Consider the following 23,761-nt stretch of genomic DNA (forward strand, 5'->3'; position numbering starts at 1 on the left):
AACTCTAAGTTCACCTGGTAATAAAGTGGATTTTGTTTTCGATAAATGTTACTTTTCCTATGTCATTAAAGGTGTTTTTCATCCCTATTTTTCAAGTCACAGGTCAGATAAAGAAGACTTAAGCTGGAGATTATATTATCTATGGGTCACTAATCTGTTTCCTCCAAGTGTTCCTTTGAGAATTTCTCTCAAAAGGACTCATGATTTGCAAAATATTGTCCAAAAAAACCACATTTTAAGTAAGTAATAATAAGTATTGATATGTATGAACATCCTGACCCATAGTGTTATTTTCATTGAGTTGTAAATATGGAAAATAGCTCTAGGTCATCCAGTGCTGTTTGGAACAAACACCAGAGGACACTGATTGCTGGGATCAGAATCTCCCAACCATCAATTTACCACAAAGAAAATGTGTCCTGAAGAGGATGTGGCCTAAGTAAGGTCACAGAGAGATGAGCAGCTGAGTGGAACAAGAACGCAGCATGTCTGACCACTCCCACAGGGTAATGATTTTCCTAGAATTCCCAGATGTTCAGAAGACTCCCCTGGTATCAAATATGGATAAATGTACTCCCCCAATCCTTCAGGGCCATGACACCCAAGGGACACCCACAGTTTTCCATATCCCTGAGGGACAATACCATGGCCAGACTTCTGTGAAAGCATGGAAATTTGGAAACCAGTGGGTAAGGCCTGCCATTAGTTTCCAGGTGCAGACCGTGGTTGCACGAAGTGGTCCAGCTAAGAGGACTAGCACATGATAAGGCACCTTTTTGTAGTTTATGCAAAGGCATCATGCAGGCAGCAGCAGCTCTGCTAATAAGGATTATTATCAAACAGATCTCCTTGAATTCATAAGAAATATCTACAGACATTCCACACAGATTGTTAAAATGCTACAAACTAATGCACCAATAATATTTACTTTACTTAAACTATCAAACTAGCAGGAGGCTTCAGCCTTAACAAGCATTTTGTCCATTTCTCTTGGGTAAGTATGTCTGGAGTAAGGTAAGGCCAGACTGTGCCATCTGGTTCCTGAGTCTTCCAGCTTTGATACTAATGGTTCCTGATGCTATTGGTGCTTGAGGTTCATTTTCCAAGATTAAATCATACAGGACTGAAATTTTGAATCAGGGTACCCCCAAATTCTAAGTTACCATTGTTTCCAGGTATAGGCATACAATAACTGTATGGTAAATTAACAGGTTTACTCCAAGACAGTCTCCTGGATGCAGGGGGAATATCAGAGTCTGTGTTGACATATTATGAGTTGAGACTAAGGTGCTACTCCCAAGAGAGAACAGGAGCAAAACTGAGACGACTCCATGTTTCTTGGAACATATATTACCAATGTGCTATGATTCCCAATAGCCTGTGATTATTCGCTGGAATAAAGAAAAACATTACTCCGAATAGCCAAAGCAATTCTGAGAAAGAAAAATAAAGCTGGAGGAATCAGGCTCCCTGACTTCAGACTATACTACAAAGCTACAGTAATCAAGACATTATGGTACTGGCACAAAAACAGAAATATAGAAAAATGGAACAGGATAGAAAGCTCAGAGATAAACCCACGTACATATGGTTACCTTATCTTTGACAAAGGAGGAAAGACTATACAATGGAGAAAAGACAGCCTTTTCAGTAAGTGGTTCTGGGAATACTGGACAGCTACATGTAAAAGAATGAAATTAGAACACTTCCTAACACCATACACAAAAATAAACTCAAAATGGATTAAAGACCTAAATGTAAGGTCAGACACTATCAAACTCTTAGAGGAAAACATAGGCAGAACAATCTATGACATAAATCACAGCAAGATACTTTTTGACCCACCTCCAAGAGAAATAGAAATAAAAACAAAAATAAACAAAAGGACCCTAATGAAACTTAAAAGCTTTTGCACAGAAAAGGAAACCATAAACAAGACAACCCTCAGAATGGGAGAAAATATTTGCAAATGAAGGAACTGACAAAGGATTAATCTCCCAAACATACAAGCAACTCATGTAGCTCAATATCAAAAAAACAAACAACCCAATCCAAAAATGGGCAGAAGACCTAAATAGACATTTCTCCAAAGAAGATATACAGATTGCCAACAAGCACATGAAAGGATGCTCAACATCACTAATCATTAGAGAAATGCAAATCAAAACTACAATGAGGTATTACCTCACACCAGTCAGAATGGCCATCAACAAAAATTCTACAAACAAAAAATGCTGGAGAGAGTGTGGAGAAAAGGGAACCCTCTTGCACTGTTGGTAGGAATGTAAATTGATACAGCCACTATGAAGAACAGTATGGAGTTCCTTAAAAAACTAAAAGTAGAACTACTATATGACCCAGCAATCCCACTACTGGGCATATACCCTGAGAAAACCATAATTCAAAGAGTCATGTATCCCAATGTTCATAGCAGCACTACTTACAATAGCCAGGACATGGAAGCAACCTAAGTGTCCAACAACAGATGAATGGTTAAAGAAGATGTGGCACATATATACAATGGAATATTACTCAGTCATAAAAAGAAATGAAATTCAGTTATTTGTAGTGAGGTGGTTGGACCTAGAGTCTGTCATAGAGAGTGAAGTAAGTCAGAAAGAGAAAAACAAATACTGAATGCTAACACATATATATGGAATCTAAAAAATAAAGGTTCTGAAGAACCTAGGGGCAGGATAGGAATAAAGATGCAGACATAGAGAATGGACTTGAGGACACGGGGAGGGGGAAAGGTAAGCTGGGACGAAGTGAGAGAGTGACATGTACATATATACACTACCAAATGTAAAACAGATAGCTAGTAGGAAGAAGCTGCATAGCACAAGGAGATGAGCTCAGTGCTTTGTGACCACCTAGAGGGGTGGGGTAGGGAGGGTGGGAGGGAGACGCAAGAGGGAGGGGATATGGGATATATGTATACATATAGCTGATTCACTTTGTTGTACAGCAGAAACTAACACAACATTGTAAAGCAACTATACTCCATTAAACATGTTAAAAAAAAAAGAAAGAAAAAGCATTGATGAATTATATCCACTGTTTTCAACACAGTTTTATGTTTGAAGGAGATAAGGGAGCCTGAGATTTGCAAGGACCACTCATAGAGACAGTCGAAAATTTTCCTACCTCCACTAAGGACAGATCTAAAATTCTGTTTGTACATAGCAGCATGACAATTCAGCTTGTTAAAATATTGAAATACTTCCATTCCTGTTTGTAAATAACCATGGCTCCGAAGTAAATGACCCCTCTTCCTGAGTCCCTTCAATGTGACACCTCTCTTTTCTCTCACTAAGGAGTCTCTGGATTCCCCAAACCCCACACACCCACACAATCCAGCAATTTAAAGGCTGGTGCCTGGCAGAGCTGGGTACATCCAGACCACCATTAGAGCACTAGAGAAAAGCACCTGAGCATCTCTTGCAATTGGTCAAAGTCTTTGTTCTACTGGTTGCTAAATATTTCAAATATCACCTTGGCCTCAGAGATAAACATGTGTCTTTCCAGCTCATATTGTTCTTTGGGGGTCAAAAATTACAAACTTTTGAATTTTGTAAACCACCTAGTGTAGCCAGATTTTGTTGAGAAATTCGAATTCGAATTATCCTAGTCTAGCGTCAAAAGCACAAAATTGTTGAAGTCCTTTTTCTCTCCCTATTCATTTTCCACAATGAAACTCTCACGTGCTCTCAAAAGTAGCAACTGTCAGATTTCATTTTACAAAGGGCAGGGGTCAACTTTCATAAACCTCCATTCCCAAAATGTGGTGCAGCAACAGAAAACTCCAATGCATATCGCCTTTTCCCAACTCCTGGCAAAATAGAGATCATCTCTGAGGTGATATTACTGTAAAGGCAAGGCCTGGCTCTTGAGCATGATGAGGGCCCCCAGTATTTATCCAAGTCTAAAAATCTTGGCTTTCATAATAGTGAGGGTATTTTAGAAACAACGTACCCAGGAGGCTACACCATTAAGTAAACATTGATCCCATATGACTATTTCCTTACTTCCACAAGCTCTTTGGTTCATCACCCCTAAGATATATCTTCAAGGATAAACACCTAAACTGTATATGCTCTAGATATATTCAGACTTTGTTTATATTTGACATTTCTTTTTCTTCTTTATTTAGAGGCAACAGTAATACATTATGCCATTGCTATTAAAAATGCATATCACTCACACACACACACACACACACACACACACCACTAAAAGAGACACTAGTAAGGTTTTGAACCTTGAAACATCAAAGATAAAACCCTATAAATGACCTAGGTGATAACATCTATCTCTCAGAAAGACAAGATACAATGGATTCAGTGTCAGAAGTCCTGGGCTACACTCCCAGCCTTGCCAACCATGAGGCACATTTCATCTGAAAAGTTTGTCTAACCACAGCTGCTGACCTGCCCACCTCATAGTGTTGTCAGATGGTCCACTGAGACAATGTTTGTGGATGTTTTCTGGTAAACTCGAAAGCTAAACAATTGTAAAGGGTTAAGTGAGAGAATGCCTAATACTATTTGGGAAAAGAAGTTCTAGATAGCTTTTTAAATTTTCAGAATTTTGCTGAGGACCTGGATTTCTCCTCATTATTGACAGTCTTGTCAACACACAGCTTTCCTCTGCAATGGTTTTGATGCGTAAGACACCCATTTCTCCTTGCAAATATACTGGCAAATTCTCACTACCTGAAGCAAGAAAACACTTAAGGGAGAGAGGAAACTTCTCCAGGCCAAGAAATTCTGGGCTAAGGCTGATAATTTCCATTAATACATTTCGAGGGTGTACATCTTTTTGGAAAGTCAGGGACAAAACAAAAGCAAATAATCTAGGAGGTGTAACAAAAACATGCATTTCCCCACTCCTCACACCTACCCTTTATTTGCCTACAGATTTCCATGGAGAGAACTGTGTAGTAAATCTATGCAGCTGCCAGCTTTTGCTAAGTCCAGCCATCAAGCAGTAATACCTAGAAGCAATGGTTTCAAATTCTCCCTACACTTTTTGGTTTCTCTCCTCTTTTATTTACAATACAACTGCAAGTATAATGATATGGAAATAATGAGATCAGTATCATTGTTTATTATCAGCTATAACCCCTCCCCCAACCCCAAAGTGGGCTATGGGCTGGTAGAAAATGTTGGTGCATTGTGTTTAACAGAATAAAAGTTGTCCTCAGACCTATCCAAATGAAGGTTCTTATTAGAATTAAATCACATTCCCTAGGCTGGGGAAATGCTTCAGGGTTTGCAATAATCTGGCATAAAATCAAGTTAATTCTTCCTCCCCAGAACACCATTGAATAGAAATAACTCAGTTTCCTACAGTATGAAACCTGTAATCAACTACCAAGGTTTATATCACTTCATATTAGATATGAATTCAGCCACCCCTGGGGTTGATGCAAATGCTAAACTCCGATGTTTAGCGATTTGGCTGGGATAGAACAGGTAAATAGCTTTGCAAAGCAGCATGAGCTGGCAAAATCCTCCCTGTGGCTAAGGAATGCAACTGTACTTCTAAATTTTGCCAGGGTTTCATTTTACATCAAGCCTAATGACAACATTTATTTCTAATCCAGGTAATCTGGATGTGAAGTAGAGAAGACAGGAAACCTATTGTGGCCTTAAATTTTAGGGGATGCTAAGTCTGCCTGTCCCAGTTCTTTAATTGAAAACTGCTTTGTACACATCTCTCTTGTGTATCTGAGAGTCTGCTTCGCAGTTCCTGCTCATTGCAGGCAGTCATCACGAAATCAGCAGGCTCTCAGAAGGTCTTAGAGGATCTTCGGATGGAAATGATATTCATGCTACACCCAAAACTGTTTCATCTTTGAGGATTTAAGTTACGCCTTTGGCTGGGAACTACCAGAAGTTTTCATTCCAAGTCTTTGTCCAGTGCTTCTCAAGCTTTGACATGCATAGGAATCACATGGGGATGTTGATAAAATTCAGATTCTGACCCAGTAGGTCTGGGATAAGACTTAGATTCTATACTTCTAACAAGCTCCCGAGTGATGCTGATGCTTGTTTCATGGACTATACTTTAAGAAGAATGAAGTAGATATCTTCTTTCACAAGGACTCATGCAAGTTAATTGGATATATCTGATGGCCTGAGTAATGATAAGACCTTATAGGAAACAGGAGGGAGAAACTGACCAGTGGTATTACGGGGGTAGCAGCTGGCTCCTGTCTTGTCAGTTGCCAGCCACATACTGCTGAATCTTTCTTCTCCATTGTTGTCCCTCTGGAGAGGGGCACAGGTACCTTTGCAACATTTTCTTATGCATTCATCTTTTGCTCGATTTAAAGTCAAGGAACTAAATTGCATCACAGTAACAACCTCTCAGCACACTTAACCATTATCAGACATATTTTATAACCTTGCTTATCCAGGATTTGCCTAGCTTCCTAGATTTCAAATTCAAGGCAAAAATAAGCAACAGAATAAAAATAAAATGACAGAAGATGAGGAAAAAGGAGATGTTTCTCAAAGTTCAGAAGGCACAATTTACCAATATAAAATAGCTTCCAAATATTTAATGTCAGGACCAACAACCTTACACATATAAATAAGTTGCTGAATCATCAAATAAAACTAAAGTTCATCATGCTAGGCTTGACAAGGGAGAGAGTTATAATACATTTGAGAATGATGTTTATTCACTACCACGAAAAGAAAAACAGAGGAAATGTAAACTATTAGTTATCAATGGGAGTCAATGTCTGTTATTTGGAACATTAATTCATGTGGGATAAATCATATATCCAGATTAGAGCAGATCAACTAAGCAATGTGCTACTTTGGGTACAAATTATTTCCTTGAAAATAACTTTCCTATATGGGAAAAGTGAGCTAAGCTTCCAAAATTATGTATTTAAAGGAAAGGGGGTAATATGATGAAAGGGCCCAAAGGGGTTTTTTTAGGTCCATTTGATTAAAAAGCTCCTGCAAAACTTAGTCACCAAAACAGCCGTGCTGAAAATTTTGCTGAGAAAGCGCATTTTGTCCTCTGCACAGGAAGTCATTATGTAATGGGGAAAATATGCAATGACAAAGTACCAAGCACTTGTGTGGTTCTAAACTCAGGGTCTGACACACTGAAGTGTTCTCATCCTACCAGTGTACCCTACCAGCCAGTGAGTGGGTCAGCCTTTCTTTGCACAGGAACCATTATTACACAGGTTTGTTAAAGACACAGTTAACATTATTGTCTTAATGTCTAAAGTTATCATTGAGATTACCTAGAAAAAGAATGTTCTGAAGTCAGTCATCTAAGGGAAGAACAAAACTTCTACTATAATTATGAGTGAAATACTTAGAAGTGGTCAAACAAGTATTCATGTACGATTTAGAAAATTTAACCAATTTAAGTACTGCCCCAAAAGGCCAAGAAACCAGTGTTTTTATGGTGGTTCATTGTCTGAATTTGGCACAAAAACCTTGAGCAGTCATAATGGCAATACACCTCAAGAACTCTTTTTCATTGGATGGAAATATCTTCAAGGAACAGTTAGTCCAATGACATCTTAGCCCTCCCTTCCTTGCTCCTACTTCATCTCTGGGGCAGAATTCTGCAATAGACAAAAACATTAGCTTTACTATACTGATCCCCAGGTTATTATTCTGTCATTTTATTGAGTCGTCAGGTCCTGTCATAACTGGCTGATGGCATGGAGATGACACCACAGTGAGATGCCTTTTAATGATGGTTTCAAGGAGTATCAGGTTTGCACGTGATGACTTCAATCAACCTCTCTCAATTTAACAACCTCAGTATTGGAATATATATGTCAGCCTCTGACTTCTCACTGTCACATCTTTAAGGTCATCAGGCACACTAATAATTTGAGAAGAAGCAATCTCATGCTCTTGAGAAAGCTGATCAATAGCTGAAATTCTGGTGCAAAATACTAGAAATTATTTCACTTGATGTTGGTCTTTAAGATAGCTGGAGTCATGTTTTAATAGCTGTTTTAGATTAATGAAGTTTGTCTCATTGCAAAGTGATTTTAACACTGAATCTATCACTTTTTGAAAAATTTTATATATGAATTATACATTTATATATATACATATATAAGATGTCCATAATCATTAATATATATGTATATATTCATGTGTATGTAGATGTAACATGTGTGAGTGTATGTACAGAAAGAGCATGTCCACTGACTTTTGATTATTGAAAAAGAAGGTCCAGAACACAAAACTGAGATAAAAGTTTGAAAATAAAAGCAAGAAAAGTTATGAGTTGATTTTTTTTTACTACAATGATGCAAAGAGATATTCCCTTTCAAATGTTTAACTAATGTAATTTGGACAAAGTTTTAGTGAACTATCCTTTCTCTTTATTCCTCCCTACTTTTGTTTCTTCCCTGTAAAAGTGATAAAATAATGGATGAAGACAAATAACTGGGTCAAACTCTAGAGTGAAACAGATCAACAAACCTCATCTTAACCACTCACCAACACTAGACATTGGTCAAAGGTGTCCTTCTCCTCCACTGTCAACTGAGGAGAATGATAAATAATAATGACCTCACAGGTCTATTGTGAGGATTAATAATAGGGATGAAAAGTCCAAGCACCTGGTGCATGCATAAAAGGCACTCACCTCAGAAAGAGTAAAATTTCATTTAAAGCAAATCTGGTGCTTTTCCTGGATTTAGATAAAATTAAGAATAATGGTGATATTTTCCTTGTAGGTATGCTGAAATGTATATCTACTTGATCACCTAGTACAACACATAAATATATCAATAAAGCTTTCAAAAGTACATCATTTGGGTCTGGAGCAAAGGAAATGACCATTTTTCCTGCTGAATGGTCTTGCAATCAGTGTTAAGGTTGATCACTTAATCTCAGAAAATCCAGAAAATTCAACAGCTAAAGCTCTCACCTACACCCTAATTCAGTTCTTTGGGGTCTTTGTGTTACTCTGCAATCTCTTCCACCTGCACCTTAATAGATGGCCAAGTCATAGCTGAGTCCCAAAACTTCACTTTGGAATGTTCTGGCCTTTTAGGCTCAAAAAGAAAGTGTTTAGATTTAATGGTTTTATGACCCATCAAATCCTGTGTGGTAGCCTCTAATTGCATCCAGGGGCAGGAATTTCTTATTTAAATCTTTTTTTTTTTTGACAGTTTAATAAGAATTTACTAATATGCCGAGCATTCCTGGAATGCATTAGGTGGGTTTTAATTTTTCTCTATTTGAGGTCCCAGCACTCCCTCATGTGGCATTTGTCCACATAACAAGTCAGAAGCAAAAGGATAAGTAAATATTTAATCTCTTTTTTTCTCTTTCTTTTTGATCTCCCATGATTAAATGGAGCAAAAGAGCTAATGTGTACCTCCATGGAGTACAAAATAAAATTTTATTACAGCTACTGTGCATAAAACCAGAGAGATTTTCACCATAATGTCCTAAAAGCCTCAATACTATAGTAAGCATTTTGTTAATTCGTTCTTTGAAAAATCAGAAATGTTCTACTTGTTTTGTAAGATGGAAATTTAACCTAATGAGACCACCTCCCTTAAGTGCTACTAGCATTTATATTTATTATTGCTATTTTCTTCAATATGTTAAATATTTTGGAGAAATGATTCTGTATTCATCCCTGAGGCTTATGTGAAGGATAAAACTTAAAAAAACAAAAATCAATATAGTAGAGTTTCAAACGGTATGCCATTATAAGTAGAGGCATTTATATGACTGCTTAAATATTATAATAATGGTCAATTATTAAAATGTTGACTAAATCATCCACTGCAATAAATCTCTTGTTCATAAAACAATGCATAGTAAACTGCTCTCCACTGAGTGTTTTCTGGTTATTTTCCTTCCATCTTAAAAGAGTTTTAATTTTCATTTGTTTAAAATTCAAGCCCCTTTATTTATGCTCCTGAATTTTGCACAAGTCTCTTATTTCCTAATAAGTTTCATATTCTGTGGCTTATTCCATAGTCTCAAAACTAAAAGGATAAAACTGTAAAAACATAGAACATTTATAGTAAATATTCCAGGACTATAGCATACAGCTTGCCTTAGGGGTCTTTCTGCAGTTAATGACATTTAGAAATATCAGTAACTGACCAGGGTATTATAGACAGCATTGTGTAAGTGATTAATAACCTTGAGCAAGGTATTTAATCTCTCCAAGCCTCAGTTTCCACATGCACAGGAGTCAGAGAAAGATCCTCAGGGCTTTGGGCTCACACATTTTAAGACAGTGGTCAGGGATAGATGAGTTAATAAATTCAAATTGCCTGGCACACATTAATTGCTAAGTAAATGTTCGCTATCATCATTTTCCACAAGACTTTGAAGTATCACTTTTAAAATTTATGTAAGCATTTATTAAACACATATTTGTTTTCAGCAAGATCTAGAGATTAGTAATTATATGATCGTTCTCTTCTATCCCAAGAATGCAGTTTTCAGAAATGAAAATCCAATGTAGGCAGATGCTCACTCCACAGTCTATGTCCTCCAGGGCTGGCATAGAGTAGAAAGTAAGGGAGAGAGGGGGGATTTCAGCAATGTCAGGAGGGGCAGGTCTTGACTTTGGTCTCTTTTTTTGTATTTGATGACATCTTATAAGGGCACAAAACCAGTTATTTGTATGCTGAAAAAAATTGTAAAGATCAGCTACTCCTGTTGGGAGTTTTATGTTTTTGAGTATTTTCTTTGTTTTTTTTCTTAGCAGCAGAACGTTTTCTATAAAGCACTGTTCTTTTCAGTCCCAACAAACAACACAAGTAGCTGAGTGCTCAGTGACACACTTAACTTCCTTGAGATCCTTGGAAACAATTCCAGCCTCCTTGGGACACCGGAAGTGAACCACTAATCACATGTAAGCAGCTCACTTTACCAGTGAGGAAACATAATCCTAGAGAGTGAAACGAGTTAGTGGTGAATTTCCACATAAATCAGATGCCCCAGCTGGACAGCCCAGGGGACAGTTGTAGCCCACAAAAGTATTTGCCTTGGCCCACACATTGTTGCTCCAAACAGTGTTTTAAAGAATTTTGATTTATTTGCCAACATTTATAAACCAGGACATTGCACATAAAAATTAAGATTTCTGGCTTCTCTTAAAATTTTTGAAGATTTGGCAACCACACCTCATCCTCACTCCCCTGGGGCATCACTTAGCTAGTGCCAAGATGTGGCTGCCCTCCTTTGATGGAACCTTCAATCTAGGTTTGGTACCCTCTCCACCACTGAGCTTGCATTATTGTTTTCTTAACTTCATCCTTCCTTGGACATTTACATTACCAGCCTGGCCCTTAAAGTCATCTTTTGAGGTTCCTGCATAAAGCTTAAAACAAAAACATCTTTACCAAAGTAAAAAGAGCAATTGTTTACTCCCACTAAGATATTATAAACAGAGTATACTTTTCTGAAAGTGAGTTTTTAATGTATGGGAGAGAAATATTTTAGGGACTTGGAATCTCAGGGGCAAATAAAAATTGAGCCCCATTTTGGGAAGTATTTCCTAGTATTTATCTCATGTGACCCTCACAAGAGCCTCTAGAGGTAAGATCTCTCATTTAACTAGGGTTGCCAGCTGTAACGAATAAACATAGGATACCAGTTACAAATGATTTGGTTTTTATCTGATATGCAACTATAACTAGTTCCCTGTATTTTATTTGACAACCCTATACTCGTTGCCATTTAGAAAATGAAGAAAGAGTAGCTCCGTTAGTCACTCTATGACCACACAGTCATGTAAAAAAGAAAGCTCTGTTCTTGGGCTTAGTTCAAAATGGGGACATGTCCTACAGTGGTGAGGAGAAAGGCCAAAGGACCCCTGAAGAAAGGCTCTGTGAAGAAGTCTGGAGAACCAGCTGGGAAGGCAAGACCATGGTACCGTGGCAACTTCCAGAACTTTCTAGATGCTCATTCTAATTATTCAGGCCAGACCATTCCCTGGGGATTTGATTTCACCTACTCTTACTGACCAGGCTAACAAGAACACTTTCTCCAGAGACGGCTTCTAACTAACCCCTATCCTCTGAACTTGGCCCCAATTTCTCCTTCTAGCTAAGGACCAAGACCCTGGAAAAAAGAAAACTTGATTAGGGGCCAGATAATTAGGAGGGTGGGAAAAAAATCCTCCACAACAACATCCATCCATAGATCTCACAGTTTCCCCAAGGATCAGGCTAGCTTGAGAGAGTTTCCATATTTGGAAATGGTAGAGTAAATCAAATATCAGCTGTTAATTTTCTGAGTTTTGAGAAAAGAAAGCAGTGTCTACCAAATACATATGTTCCTCCACTCTTCCTTAAATTTTCCTGTGGCTGTACAAATATTCAGTTAGTCACTGTCTTGGTTTGCGTTCTTCCAGAAGCTGACAATGAGACAATGCTATGGGCCTGAGTCTTTTATTTGGGAATGATGGCAAGGTGAGCTGACGGAGTAGGAAAGTGAAAGAGGGATGGGAGGCAGCCAGTGAAGGCTGTACTAATGGGCAAGTAACTTCTGAAGGCAACTGGGGCTCAGTCTTATTAGGGAAACCCTGGGTGATGGGATTAGAAGATGCTTCAGTTACCCTGATCAAAGAGAGCTGAGGTATTTATCCACCAGCCAGAGGGATGCCCTTCCACTCACCCGCTTCCAACCACCACTCCCATTCATCAGCTCCTGCTGCCAGAGAAAATGTTAGGCAAAAAGTTGAAGGTTCTGATAGAAATGGGAAGTAATAAGGGAATATAACCTGGGCACCAATAGCATCTGTTCCAGGCACACATTCTTTCCTTCCAAGTAACTTATCCATCCCACCACCAAAATGTACCAGCCAAGGAATACTCTTGGTTATGAGCTTATCACCACCTGTTTGGGGGATTAATCTTAATATTAAAAAGACCATCAATCCATAGACAGCAATTGGAAGGTCGAAGAAAACCTTAAGAATGTTGAAATCCTTGAGGGATGATTCTACCACAAATCTGGAATATAAACAGTCATGTCACTGCCCTGACAGGAATGTGTTCAGGATCTTGACTTCTCCAAGTTGGAGTGTATAACCTTTCATTGCCAGTTTCTCAGAGTCCTCAGTGTCACCACATCCTCTTGGTTCTGCCTGTTCTATCTTACGCTAATGTCTATCAAGTATTTCAGTCTCCAGCACTACCCCAGGTGGGGTCTGCTCTGCATGCACCTTAAGTGACAAATTAATTACTTTTAGGGAATGTGATTTACAGATACATTGGCTTCCCCTCGTGATACTTATGGGATTTTCTGGAAATTAAAAGCAGCGCAAGGCGGTTAAGAGCCCAGACTCGAGCCAGACTGCGTAGGTCTGAATCCCATCTCTCTCATTTATGAACTGTGTGACCCTGGGCATCTGCCGTGTGTCTCTGTTTCACCTGTATAAAATGGGCTTAATAATAGTACCTACTTCTTTGGGCTGCTCAGAGGATGTGATGTTTTAATACTTGTAATGTGCTTAGAAAAGTGCCTGGAACATGGTAATCATTTTATAAATAAATAAATCTAAAGGGATAAGACTCCAATAGGCATTTAATAATGTTTCATGGTTAGTGCTAGAAGGAAATAATGTTAGATAAAACAGTACTGCATAGACTGTCAAATTATAGTTTCTAAGTAAGCTTTCTTCTCATTTTTCTTTCCACCCCACCCCCAGCAAAAGTAAGGAGCAGTGACCTTGGAACCATCAGAGGTGATTTGGAGAGTAAGTCCTATCAATTACTATGAAAACCTGCTTTCTGTGGAACTAGTTCTTTGACCATAAAATGGGGACAGTGACAACTGTCAAATAGCAAATAAAATGATATATGTAAAAATACTTTACAGGCTCCAGGGTGTTTTACCAAGTGAGCTTTGCTTATTGCCTTCTTCACTTCCTTTCGTTCACTTCCACTCCATGGTTCCTTCTCCAGTTTTCTCTCTTCTTTTAAATTTAGCTTTTATTGGTCTCTTCTTGCAAAATAATTCAAAGAAAATTGTATACATATGGACCAAAAATAAGAAGACTATAGAGTCAGCAATAGTCCCATCACTCATAAATAAAAATTTGTAAAATGTGGTCTACGTTCTTGGTCTTCAAAAATAAATATATCATATGACCTTATTATTGTTTGTAACTGCTTTTTAAAAATTATTATATTGTGAGCTTCCCTGGTGGTGCAGTGGTTGTGAGTCCGCCTGCCGATGCAGGGGACATGGGTTCGTGCCCCGGTCGGGGAAGATGGCACATGCCACGGAGCGGCTGGGCCCATGAGCCATGGCCGCTGAGCCTGCGCATCTGGAGCCTGTGCTCCGCAATGGGAGAGGCCACAACAGTGAGAGGCCCGTGTACCGCAAAAAAAAAAAAAAAAAAAATTATTATATTGTAACATATTTCCATGCCACTCAACTCTTTCTATAATATGATTTTTAAGTGTTTAGCCCATATTTATTCATCCTGTTTTTTTGCAACCAATCTCCAAATATGGGACATTCGAGTGTTTTTCCTGATTTTTTTTCTTATTTAAAATAACAGGCGTGAAAATCCCTGCAAAGATGCCATTCCTCAAAATCATAATTATTTCCTTGGCATTCCTAGAAGATAATTCATAGCATCACTTGGAATTCATATTTTCAAAGCTTTGATGCACAGTGCCAAGTTATTTTCTAAAAGATTATTCTATTTTTCACTCTTCCTACCAGTATTTGAAAATGCACATTTTCAACACGCATATAACCTAATCACCCTATCTAATCTTAAAATAATAATTTGATATTCAGAAAATAAAATAATCATAATTTTATATTTGATAATTATGGATGGGATAAAAATTGAATACTTTTCATACGTTTATTTGTTATTTTTATGCCTCCATTTTTGAATGTCTTATTTGTCTTTTTTCAATTACATCTTTTCCTACATTTTTGGGTTATATGTTATTTTATTATTCAAATAAAAGAGTTCTTTACACAGGAAGGACATTAACTCTTTGCAGTCTCATTTTTCAATTCTTTTTAGCTGGCCATTTGTTTTAAATTTTTATAGATATTTGAGAGTGTGGAAATTTCCTTTTTTGTGTGTGTGCTGATTTGTTTGCTTTTGTTTCACTGATTGTTGTCTATAACATTCTTGGAAAGTCCTCTCTTATCCTAACTTTAAATAGACTGATACATTTCCCTTTTTTCCCTTCTCCTTCTCCATATTTCAGGATTACTGTAGACAAATGGCTGGGGCCACACTTATCTGTGTGTGGTCCTAGAATTAAAGGGACTCCAGACTCTAACGTGAGTCTCTCTAGCACAACCTCACTGTGTCATGCTGACAGTCCAGGCAGTATTTTGTGAAAGACATTTCAAGGAGGGAATTGAATCCACAAGATCCTTAATTCTTAAAATTAAAATGTTTTAAAATAGTATTTAGTTCCTGCTCTTTAGTCCTGAATTTCCTGCCTTGCTCAGCATTAAAAAAAAAAAAAAATCAGATAGACTTCATTACCAACTTTTATATGTGTTTCTGAAGCAGAATGTGGGGAGATTTATCACTGCATATATCCTTTCAAATGTTCATAGTTGCTAGGGGACTGGGAAGTTAATAAATTAGCCCTAATTAGGAATTTCTGCATATCATATTTGAATTTCTCATTATTCCCTCCTAAGGCAGTTGGAAATGCTCTACTGGGAATATAACCTATCAGTAAATGAATCATGGTCCAAAACCATGGCAGAAAACACAGCCAATCAAGTCACTGCATTTACTCTTTGATGGTGAGAATCATGTGGTTTGGGGGAAGCAGCAAGGGCTTTGAAATTAGGTAGCCATGAAGTTGAGTCCATCTCTGTACTGCCTAGCTGTATGACCATGGGTGAGTCCATTTCTCAGACCTTGATATTTTGAGTTATTGATATTGATACTCATAATACGACTATAAGTCACTGAGCCACTACTCTGTGCCAGGCACTGTTTTAGATACTTTATATATGTGAACTCAGTTAATCCTCACAGTAACCCTAGGAGGTAGGTACTATTTTTATCTCCATTTTACAGCTGATAAAACTGAGTATCTTGCTAGAGTTGTACAGCTAGAAGGTAGAAGAGCAGGACGTGCAAGAACAGGCATTTTGATGCCAGTCAATGAGCTTAACTTTTGTGAGTATAAAGACATCCAGGGAAGTGTTTGCTTGATGCATACAGAGAAGGGAGTCACTAAATGTTAGCCCATTTCTGTCCCTTTGAGTGAGAACCTCGTTCCTACCTCGCACAGTTGCAAGCTCGCCATCCACATGAGCCATGCACTGCATAGCAGTAGCCCCAACGCAGATTGGCATGCTGATTCTCTGCCCTAAAACAGAAGTCGACAGGTCTATTTCAGCAACGTTCCGGAGCATTCGTGGATAAAGCTTCCACCTAGAATTTTTGAAAAAGAAAAAAAGTTTTTAGAATTTCAAAAGCATAACCAAAGCTTTGACATTATATTTGAGTTAGAAAGAGAAAATATTCTTCTATTTTTCCGAGCAAGCAACCACTGATCATTTTTATTTTGTCCCTATAGTTTTACTTTGCAAGAATATCATACAAATGGAGTCATATATAGTCGACTCTTGAACAAGGCGGAGGTCGGGGTGGGTGGAGGGGGTCAGCCCTTTGCACAGTGAAAAGTCTGGGTATAACTTTACAGTCGAACCCTCCAGATCTCCAGTTTCACATTCACGGATTCAAGCAACCATGGATCGTGTAGCACCTATTCAGTGAAAAAAAATCTGTGTATAAGTGCACCTGCTCAGTTCAAACCCACTTTCAAAGGTCAGCTCTAGTATGTGGACTTTTGAGTCTGGCTTCTTTCACTTAGCCTAATTCTTCTGAGATTTACCCATATTGCTGCATGCATCAATAATTGTTCTCTTTGGTTGATGACTAGTATTCCACTGTAAGAAAGTAGCACAGTTTGTTTATCCATTCTCAAGATAAGAGACATTCGGAATCTTTCAACTTGGGGTGATTATAAATAATGCCACTATAAACGTTCACTTAAAGGTTTTTGTGTGAATATAGCTTTCCTTTCACTTCTTCCAAGCCATTTTCAAGATGGTATAGAATGGCATGGAGGTTAGATTAGAGTTCAAGAAGATATCCTGTCTACTTCAACAGGTTTTTTTTTTTTTTTCTTACAGACAGTAGCTTCAGGGAACTACTTTTAAAATTTGATGTGGTTTCTTCAAAATCCTTGATCTGAATTCAGTATCCATTGAAGTATGATGATAAGGGAAGTTTTTATTTTAGTTTAACTGAGCATTTTCATGAACAATGTTATTTGGCAAAGACGAGTTTTTGGCTTGAATTTTTGACCCCTGAACATTATCTTAAATTACTTTTTCTGTAACACTTTTGTGTAGCAATGAAAGTTCCTAACAAACCAAGCATCAAACTAGTAAATTTTACAGGAAAACTAGTTCTATTTTCTCTCAGCAAAGTTTGTATCTCTTATTTGTTCATGATTTTTTCTCCTCATTAGTAACTGATTAAAACTGAAAAAAATACAGCCCCATTTCTAATGAGCACTAAGGCAATAAACATGTGAGTACACATACATACATACCTAACTAACACTTACCTTTCAGGACCTAGATTTAACTCTGCTTCTAGATAGATCAAGATTTTTTATTAATACAGTGAAGTGTGATTTAGTAAGGGAGTCACCAAAATAAATCGAACCTCCCAAGTCTTAACTGAAGCCTACTTCCTGTAGCAGAAGAAGAAATTTTGTCTTCGTGTTGCCTTGGGGAATAGCTAAGCGTCTGTAATATAACCCTTCCTCACATAATAAAGTAAAAACATCCAGCCCTTGCAAGCATAATAAAGAACTTTAACTGTGATTTCTCTGCAATTCCTTTGAACATCATAATTGTCATGATTTTCTGTCACACCACATGCTCTGCTGCTGGAAGTATTTTCTTCTCGACTGACCCTCACAGCGTAATTCTTTGATCTCCATTCTAATGGGGGGAGAGGCAGAAGGCTTGAAGAGAGTTTTTTACTACCAGTCATCTCTAAGTGTATTATTAGAATGAGAGAAAAAGATTTAATAGCTGCCATTGGCACGCTGGCCTTGGAAGGCATTAATATTTACTTAGAGCTGAGGAAACAATGAAAGCTTTTATGAAGCATACACACAGAGCTGCGGGGCATCAGCCGTGTGTGTGTGTGTGTGTGTGTGTGTGTGTGTGTGTGTGTGGCAGAAAGAACATTTTCAAATATCCAGTTCCCCTTTTTAAGGCAAGGCAAAACCGTTCCATCTCCAGGCAGTAGCTTTAGGCTTGTCCACGAGGTGGCGCAGTCACTTAAATAACGGTTCTTGCTTCCCACACACGTTATTTCCTGCCTTGAGGATGGCATTACAGACGTTCGTCAACCAATGCACAAAATGCAATTCCTAGGCCAAATTAGATGAGATCAATGGAGTGGGAAATGTATGTTCTCTAGAAAGTCCTCCATATTTTGAAATTTTCCTAAGAGCGATTACAACTAACCTTGTCAGGTAATTCCAATAGCTCTCCAAGCCCCACCCAATCCCATCCCCCAATTTAAGTGATTTTTTTCCACAGTCTTACATAAAACAGTAGCTGACTATAACCTTGGACTCTGCTCTTATGGGACCTCCACTTTGGAAAAAGTTATGAAGACTGACAAAAGAATCGAGCCAATTGAATAATAAACCTCTTTCATAGGTTTCCTGAGTTAACATAAGTGGGGCAAAAGTTGGGATCCATTTTGTTAGGGAAACCACTGACTGAAACACCTGCCCTGGCCAGGCCCAATAGTAAACACTTGCATGAGTTTTATTAAACAGGAGGGCCTGGTAAGGAACGCGAAACTAACAAGCCACCACCAACCAGCAGAATTCAGGAAAAGTCGAAAGGAGAGGAGATTCCAGTGATATGTCCTACCAACTTCCCAGAATCCTCCTCACTGGAATCCATCTTTGCTGAGTGATGCGTGCGCGACCAGGAAGGACCGTGAGTCAGAATGATTGGCCAGAGACAACCCGGAAACTAATTCCATCACCATAAAACCCAAGGCTGCGAGCCACGTGGCAGAAAAGTCCTCCTGGTTTCCTTTACCCTACATCTCTCCGTCCGGGCGCCCCTTCCCAATAAAGTCTCTGGCTTTGTTAGCATGACTGTCTCCTCAGACAATTCTTTTCCTAGTGTTAGACAAGAGCCCACTCTCGGGCCCTGGAAGGGGTCCCCATTCCTCCAACATTTTCACATCCAACAAGGACCTTGATTTTAATTTATCATAAATCAGGTGATACACACAGTCCTCAAGAGGAGGTACACTGATGAAAGAAGACACCTGCTCATCACCCAGCTTTGAAGTCCTGTGCTGTTATTCAATCCCACCAACTCAACACACTGAATTAATAAGTCTGGTAAGATGATCATATTGCATCTTAATTTCTCCACATTAATTATTCTAAGCATTAAAAACACATAACAGGGCTTCCCTGGTGGCACAGTGGTTGAGCATCTGCCTGCTAATGCAGGGGACACGGGTTCAAGCCCTGGTCTGGGAGGATCCCACATCCTGCGGAGCAACTAGGCCCGTGAGTCACACTACTTAGCCTGCACGTCTGGAGCCTGTGCTCCGCAACAAGAGAGGCCGCCATAGTGAGAGGCCCACGCACCGCGATGAAAAGGGGTCCCCGCTTGCCACAACTAGAGAACGCCCTCGCACAGAAACGAAGACCCAACACAGCAAAAATTAATTAATTAATTAATAAACTCCTATCCCCAACATCTTCTTTAAAAAAAAAAAACACATAACATATATGTATAAACCTACAGAATGTGTATATATATGTATATAAAATACACCACAGTATTTGTAATCATACTTTTTACCATTCATTTGTAATATCGAGAGATCTTTAAAAAATGTAACTGAATTATTATCAACCTCTGAGGCACCCTGGTAAAGGAAGGAGGGAAGGAATTTAAGTCTGAAGAAAACACAGCATGGTAAACATATTTAAATAGTCAAGCCATTTTTGGAAAACCTCCATGTATAGTCAAGTTTCAGAAGGCCTGTGACTCTCCTGAAATGGTATGTGTGTGTGTGTGTGTGTGTGTGTGTGTGTGTGTGTGTGTGTGTGTATGCTTGTCAACACTTCTCTGGATAAAGAAGCCACAGCTTTGAGGTCCAAAGTGGGGAGGGGTGTGGTTTGCAGGGAGGAAGGGGGAAGAAAAAGAGGCGTGAAGAGAGGAGGAGAAGGAGCTGAGGATGGAGCTGGGATAGAGACCTCTTACCATGTGGCTCTTCAAAACACAAGAGACAATTAGCTGCTTTTCATAATGCTAGAGAAAAAGCAGCTTACTTACCTGTTGTGCAAATGAGCTGAATGATTCTGTGACATTTACACCTACAAGAAGAACACTGCCAGTGCCACTGGTAAGTGTAGATTGCTTCTCAAATATTAAAGAGAGGGAATGATTTCACTTTTACCATCTGTTATTTGAAAGAAAACCACACAATTTTCCGGGTCGCTAAGTGATCCGCGAGGGATGAGGAGAGCTTCCTTTTCTAATATTACAGGACTTCTAAATACCCAAATCAGAGAATTATATTCCACCAATGATAATTTCACAAGAAGCCACAAAATATGTGCAGATCACGGTTTAGAAAGATACCCTGAGTTAATGTGTAAGAGAAACAAAGTACTGTTCTTTTGAAAATGAACTCCAATCAGGTCAAGCCCCACAAAACCTAGCAAGCTGATGTTTTTCTCTGTTCCTGTTATAATTGTGATAGGAAACTGTTCTTCTGGGTGGTTCTATCTACTTGACTTTATTTGTCCTTTTTTATGTGGGGAGTGGACACAGTAGTATTAGAGCCCCAAGTCTTAGCCAGAAATACCTCCAAGCAATCATTTGGTCACCTAAGTGTCTCATGTCCCCAGAACTCCAAATCATGGTTGTCAGGGCTGGGTACAGAGATAAAACTGTCATTGTGAATGACCATTTGCTACATTTGTGGCATGGGGAGGGGTATAAATGTCATAACTGTCTTTAAAATACTCTGTCATTGTGTCACAAGGGGTTATCAGAAGTTTGTTTATTTTGCCATCTTCATTTGAATCAGACTGAGACTTTTCAGAATGATTGCCTTCATCCCATCAAGCCAAAGCCACCACCACATCGGCAGAACATCTATTTTTAGTTCCACGTGATCAGCTTGATGACACAGGGTGAGGACTGAAAGGTCACCCAGCAAGTTACACAGCAAAGGAGGAACTGGGATGTTAGATAGGCAATGTGTGCTGCAATAAATACTCCTCAGGTGGTTGATAATAATCCTCTCTCTTCCAGAGAAAGTTGATTAATACATTTTTCCCTTCTTTAAAGCTGAACAAAATTGAATGATCAAGGTTCATGGAAAAGGTGGCATTGAAACCTCATTCTCATTATCTGTGTCTTGACCCTAAATTACTCAGTACTTAGGCTGAGTAAGCTGAGAATACTCACTGCAGAACCATGTAATTCACAGAAGTTGTGAGGTACTTTTCCAGTCCACATCTTGGAAGTCACCACAGTCTTCTGTGTCTCACCAGGTTTCTAGAATTTCTAGGGTTGAAGAGGTGTTCTGTCTGCTTTGCTACACCCCTTTGCTTCCTCTTAAAGGCCTCCAATGGGCCAATAGTTTTGGGTCCAGTTTGCATCAATTCAACCCACCAGCACTATGGAGGCCCAAGGTCAATGTGCATACACTGGAATGTAAGCTCCTGTGGACAAGAACTTTCTTCATCTTGTTTACTGCTCTATCCTCAGCACGTAATACTGAATTAAGCCCACTGAGAGCCTTAATGTGTGAGGTAATTAATCAACTAGCATGGGGTGAAGGGTGGTAAGGGGTGAGGAAGGCTGTGTATAAGTGGAGTAGGTGGTCACCTGAGCATTGTGCCCCGAGGAATGCTGAGGGACACCAACTCCATCATCCTGTCAAGGCCCTGAAATTTCCTTGGTTAAAATTACCTATTTGTGTTCAAGTGTTGCTTTCAGGAGACTACTAATAGGCAAACCACATCACCTGGTGATGAGTTGAGATGGGCCCAAGAAGGGGCATCTTCCAAGAGCAGAAAATATTGAAGGGACCCCAAAATATTAGATAACAGTTGGAAAAAATCATGCAAAATTTTAAGCCGCTCTACTCTTGGCCAACTTTTCCCTTCTCATGGCTCCCCCAGCATTTATTAAATCTCACTTGTGTCCCAGAAAAGATCTGAGACAAAGTCAAGGCTTGAAGGAGTTTTGGGAAGCCCCCCACCCCCTTTCACCCCACTCTCAGGCTCCTGCACTGATTTGCAGATGAATTGGTGCTGCTTGCCAGGAACCACCTTGGTTAGAATGATTTCATTTCTCCTAACTTACACATAGAAAAATGATTTTGAGTGACTTTGCTCTAGGCTAAAGAAGAAATGAGGAAGGCAGGCAGATTCTTTCCCCTGGATACACTTTGCCTGTTTTCTTTAATTTTTCATCCTCCATGAGTGCCTGCAACATTTACTGGCTTCACTAAAAGCTATTATATAAGATGAATGAGCCCCAAAGACTATAGTATATGGAGGGCTGGCCTCCCCTGCTCCAGCAAATAAACCATTTCCTACTTGCTGAGAGACCAAGGGGTTTTCCTCCTTTAAAGTTATTTTGTTTCTTGTTTTTATTACAAATAGAAAACATAAACCATGACATCTACCATCTTGGGCTTTGAAATATGAAAGTCAAGGGAAAACTAATTTGGGAAGAGAGATGAAGCACTTTGAAGGAGAGATAAAACAGCAAAGTTGAAAGAGTAATGCTATATGGACAAACTGGAATCTAAGGTGAAAATGTAGACAACTGTAATCAAAATGAATGATAGTGGAAAGCCAGCAGGATGGGAACATCTGAGGCAACCATCCGATCTGGTTTGACCAGATAAGACGGCTATCTTGTGTTTAATATTAACGGTTTCCTACACCATAAAATAGACCATCACTGTCATACTCAGAGGAAAAGAAAATGGAGTCATCAGAATTTGTCACCATTTCTATACACAGTTAAATGTATAAAAATGTATGTATCCACATAATTCCAAGTGAGGAAACTTAGGGTTAGCTTTTTTCAAGATCCCCAGGCTTGGAATATGTTCAAACAAGTTTAAAGCCCAACATTTCTCACAGCCCTATGAATTTCGCCTCTCTACTAAGCATATTATCTAGACAAATAATTCCACACCATCAACATTAAAGCTGAAAGATCTTGTTTTGATAGAATGTCTCTGTGTAATTTTTAAATATGATTTTAAAAGATTCTTACCTGGAAAATGCTGCAATATTATCATCCAAGGTTTCCTGATCATTTGCCCCAGATTTATAATAGTCATATATAGACTTTGGAAGTATGGATTTAGCATGTTGTTCATAATCACTGATGCAAACAAGCCGGGTGAACATTTTCCTGTTGCGAACCCTAGGATATTTTTCTTTTTTTTTTCCCTGTGTTTCTTTCTACATCCTGACAATTCTGTTATTTGTCAATTATTAATAGACTTTTTCCAAAGTTCAGATTTAGTTCTCTGTTGCGTACATTAAGAGAGCAAACATATACTTAGACTTTGAAATTTTATTTGCAGCTGTCTGCCAAAGAACAGGTAGTACACCTAAGCCACAAGAAGTTGGGTTGGGGAGGCAACAGGAGGGGATTAGGTGTTTGTCACA

The 23,761-nt window shown here is 38.8% G+C and overlaps 1 protein-coding gene across 1 annotated transcript in view; it reads right to left on the bottom strand.

Moving 5' to 3' along the window:
* Positions 1-23,497, bottom strand: part of HAO1 (hydroxyacid oxidase 1) — a 57,413-nt gene extending 33,916 nt beyond the window's left edge. The window contains exons 1-2 of the mRNA XM_060078920.1: positions 23,361-23,497; positions 16,265-16,416 (exon numbers count right to left, since the gene is read on the bottom strand). Coding sequence (XP_059934903.1) covers positions 16,265-16,416; positions 23,361-23,497 — 289 coding nt within the window. The remainder of the gene's footprint in view (positions 1-16,264; positions 16,417-23,360) is intronic.
* Positions 23,498-23,761: the final 264 nt, after the last annotated feature.

The sequence above is a fragment of the Mesoplodon densirostris genome, chromosome 16 (genome assembly GCF_025265405.1).
Source record: "Mesoplodon densirostris isolate mMesDen1 chromosome 16, mMesDen1 primary haplotype, whole genome shotgun sequence".
Taxonomy (NCBI): Eukaryota; Metazoa; Chordata; class Mammalia; order Artiodactyla; family Ziphiidae; genus Mesoplodon; species Mesoplodon densirostris.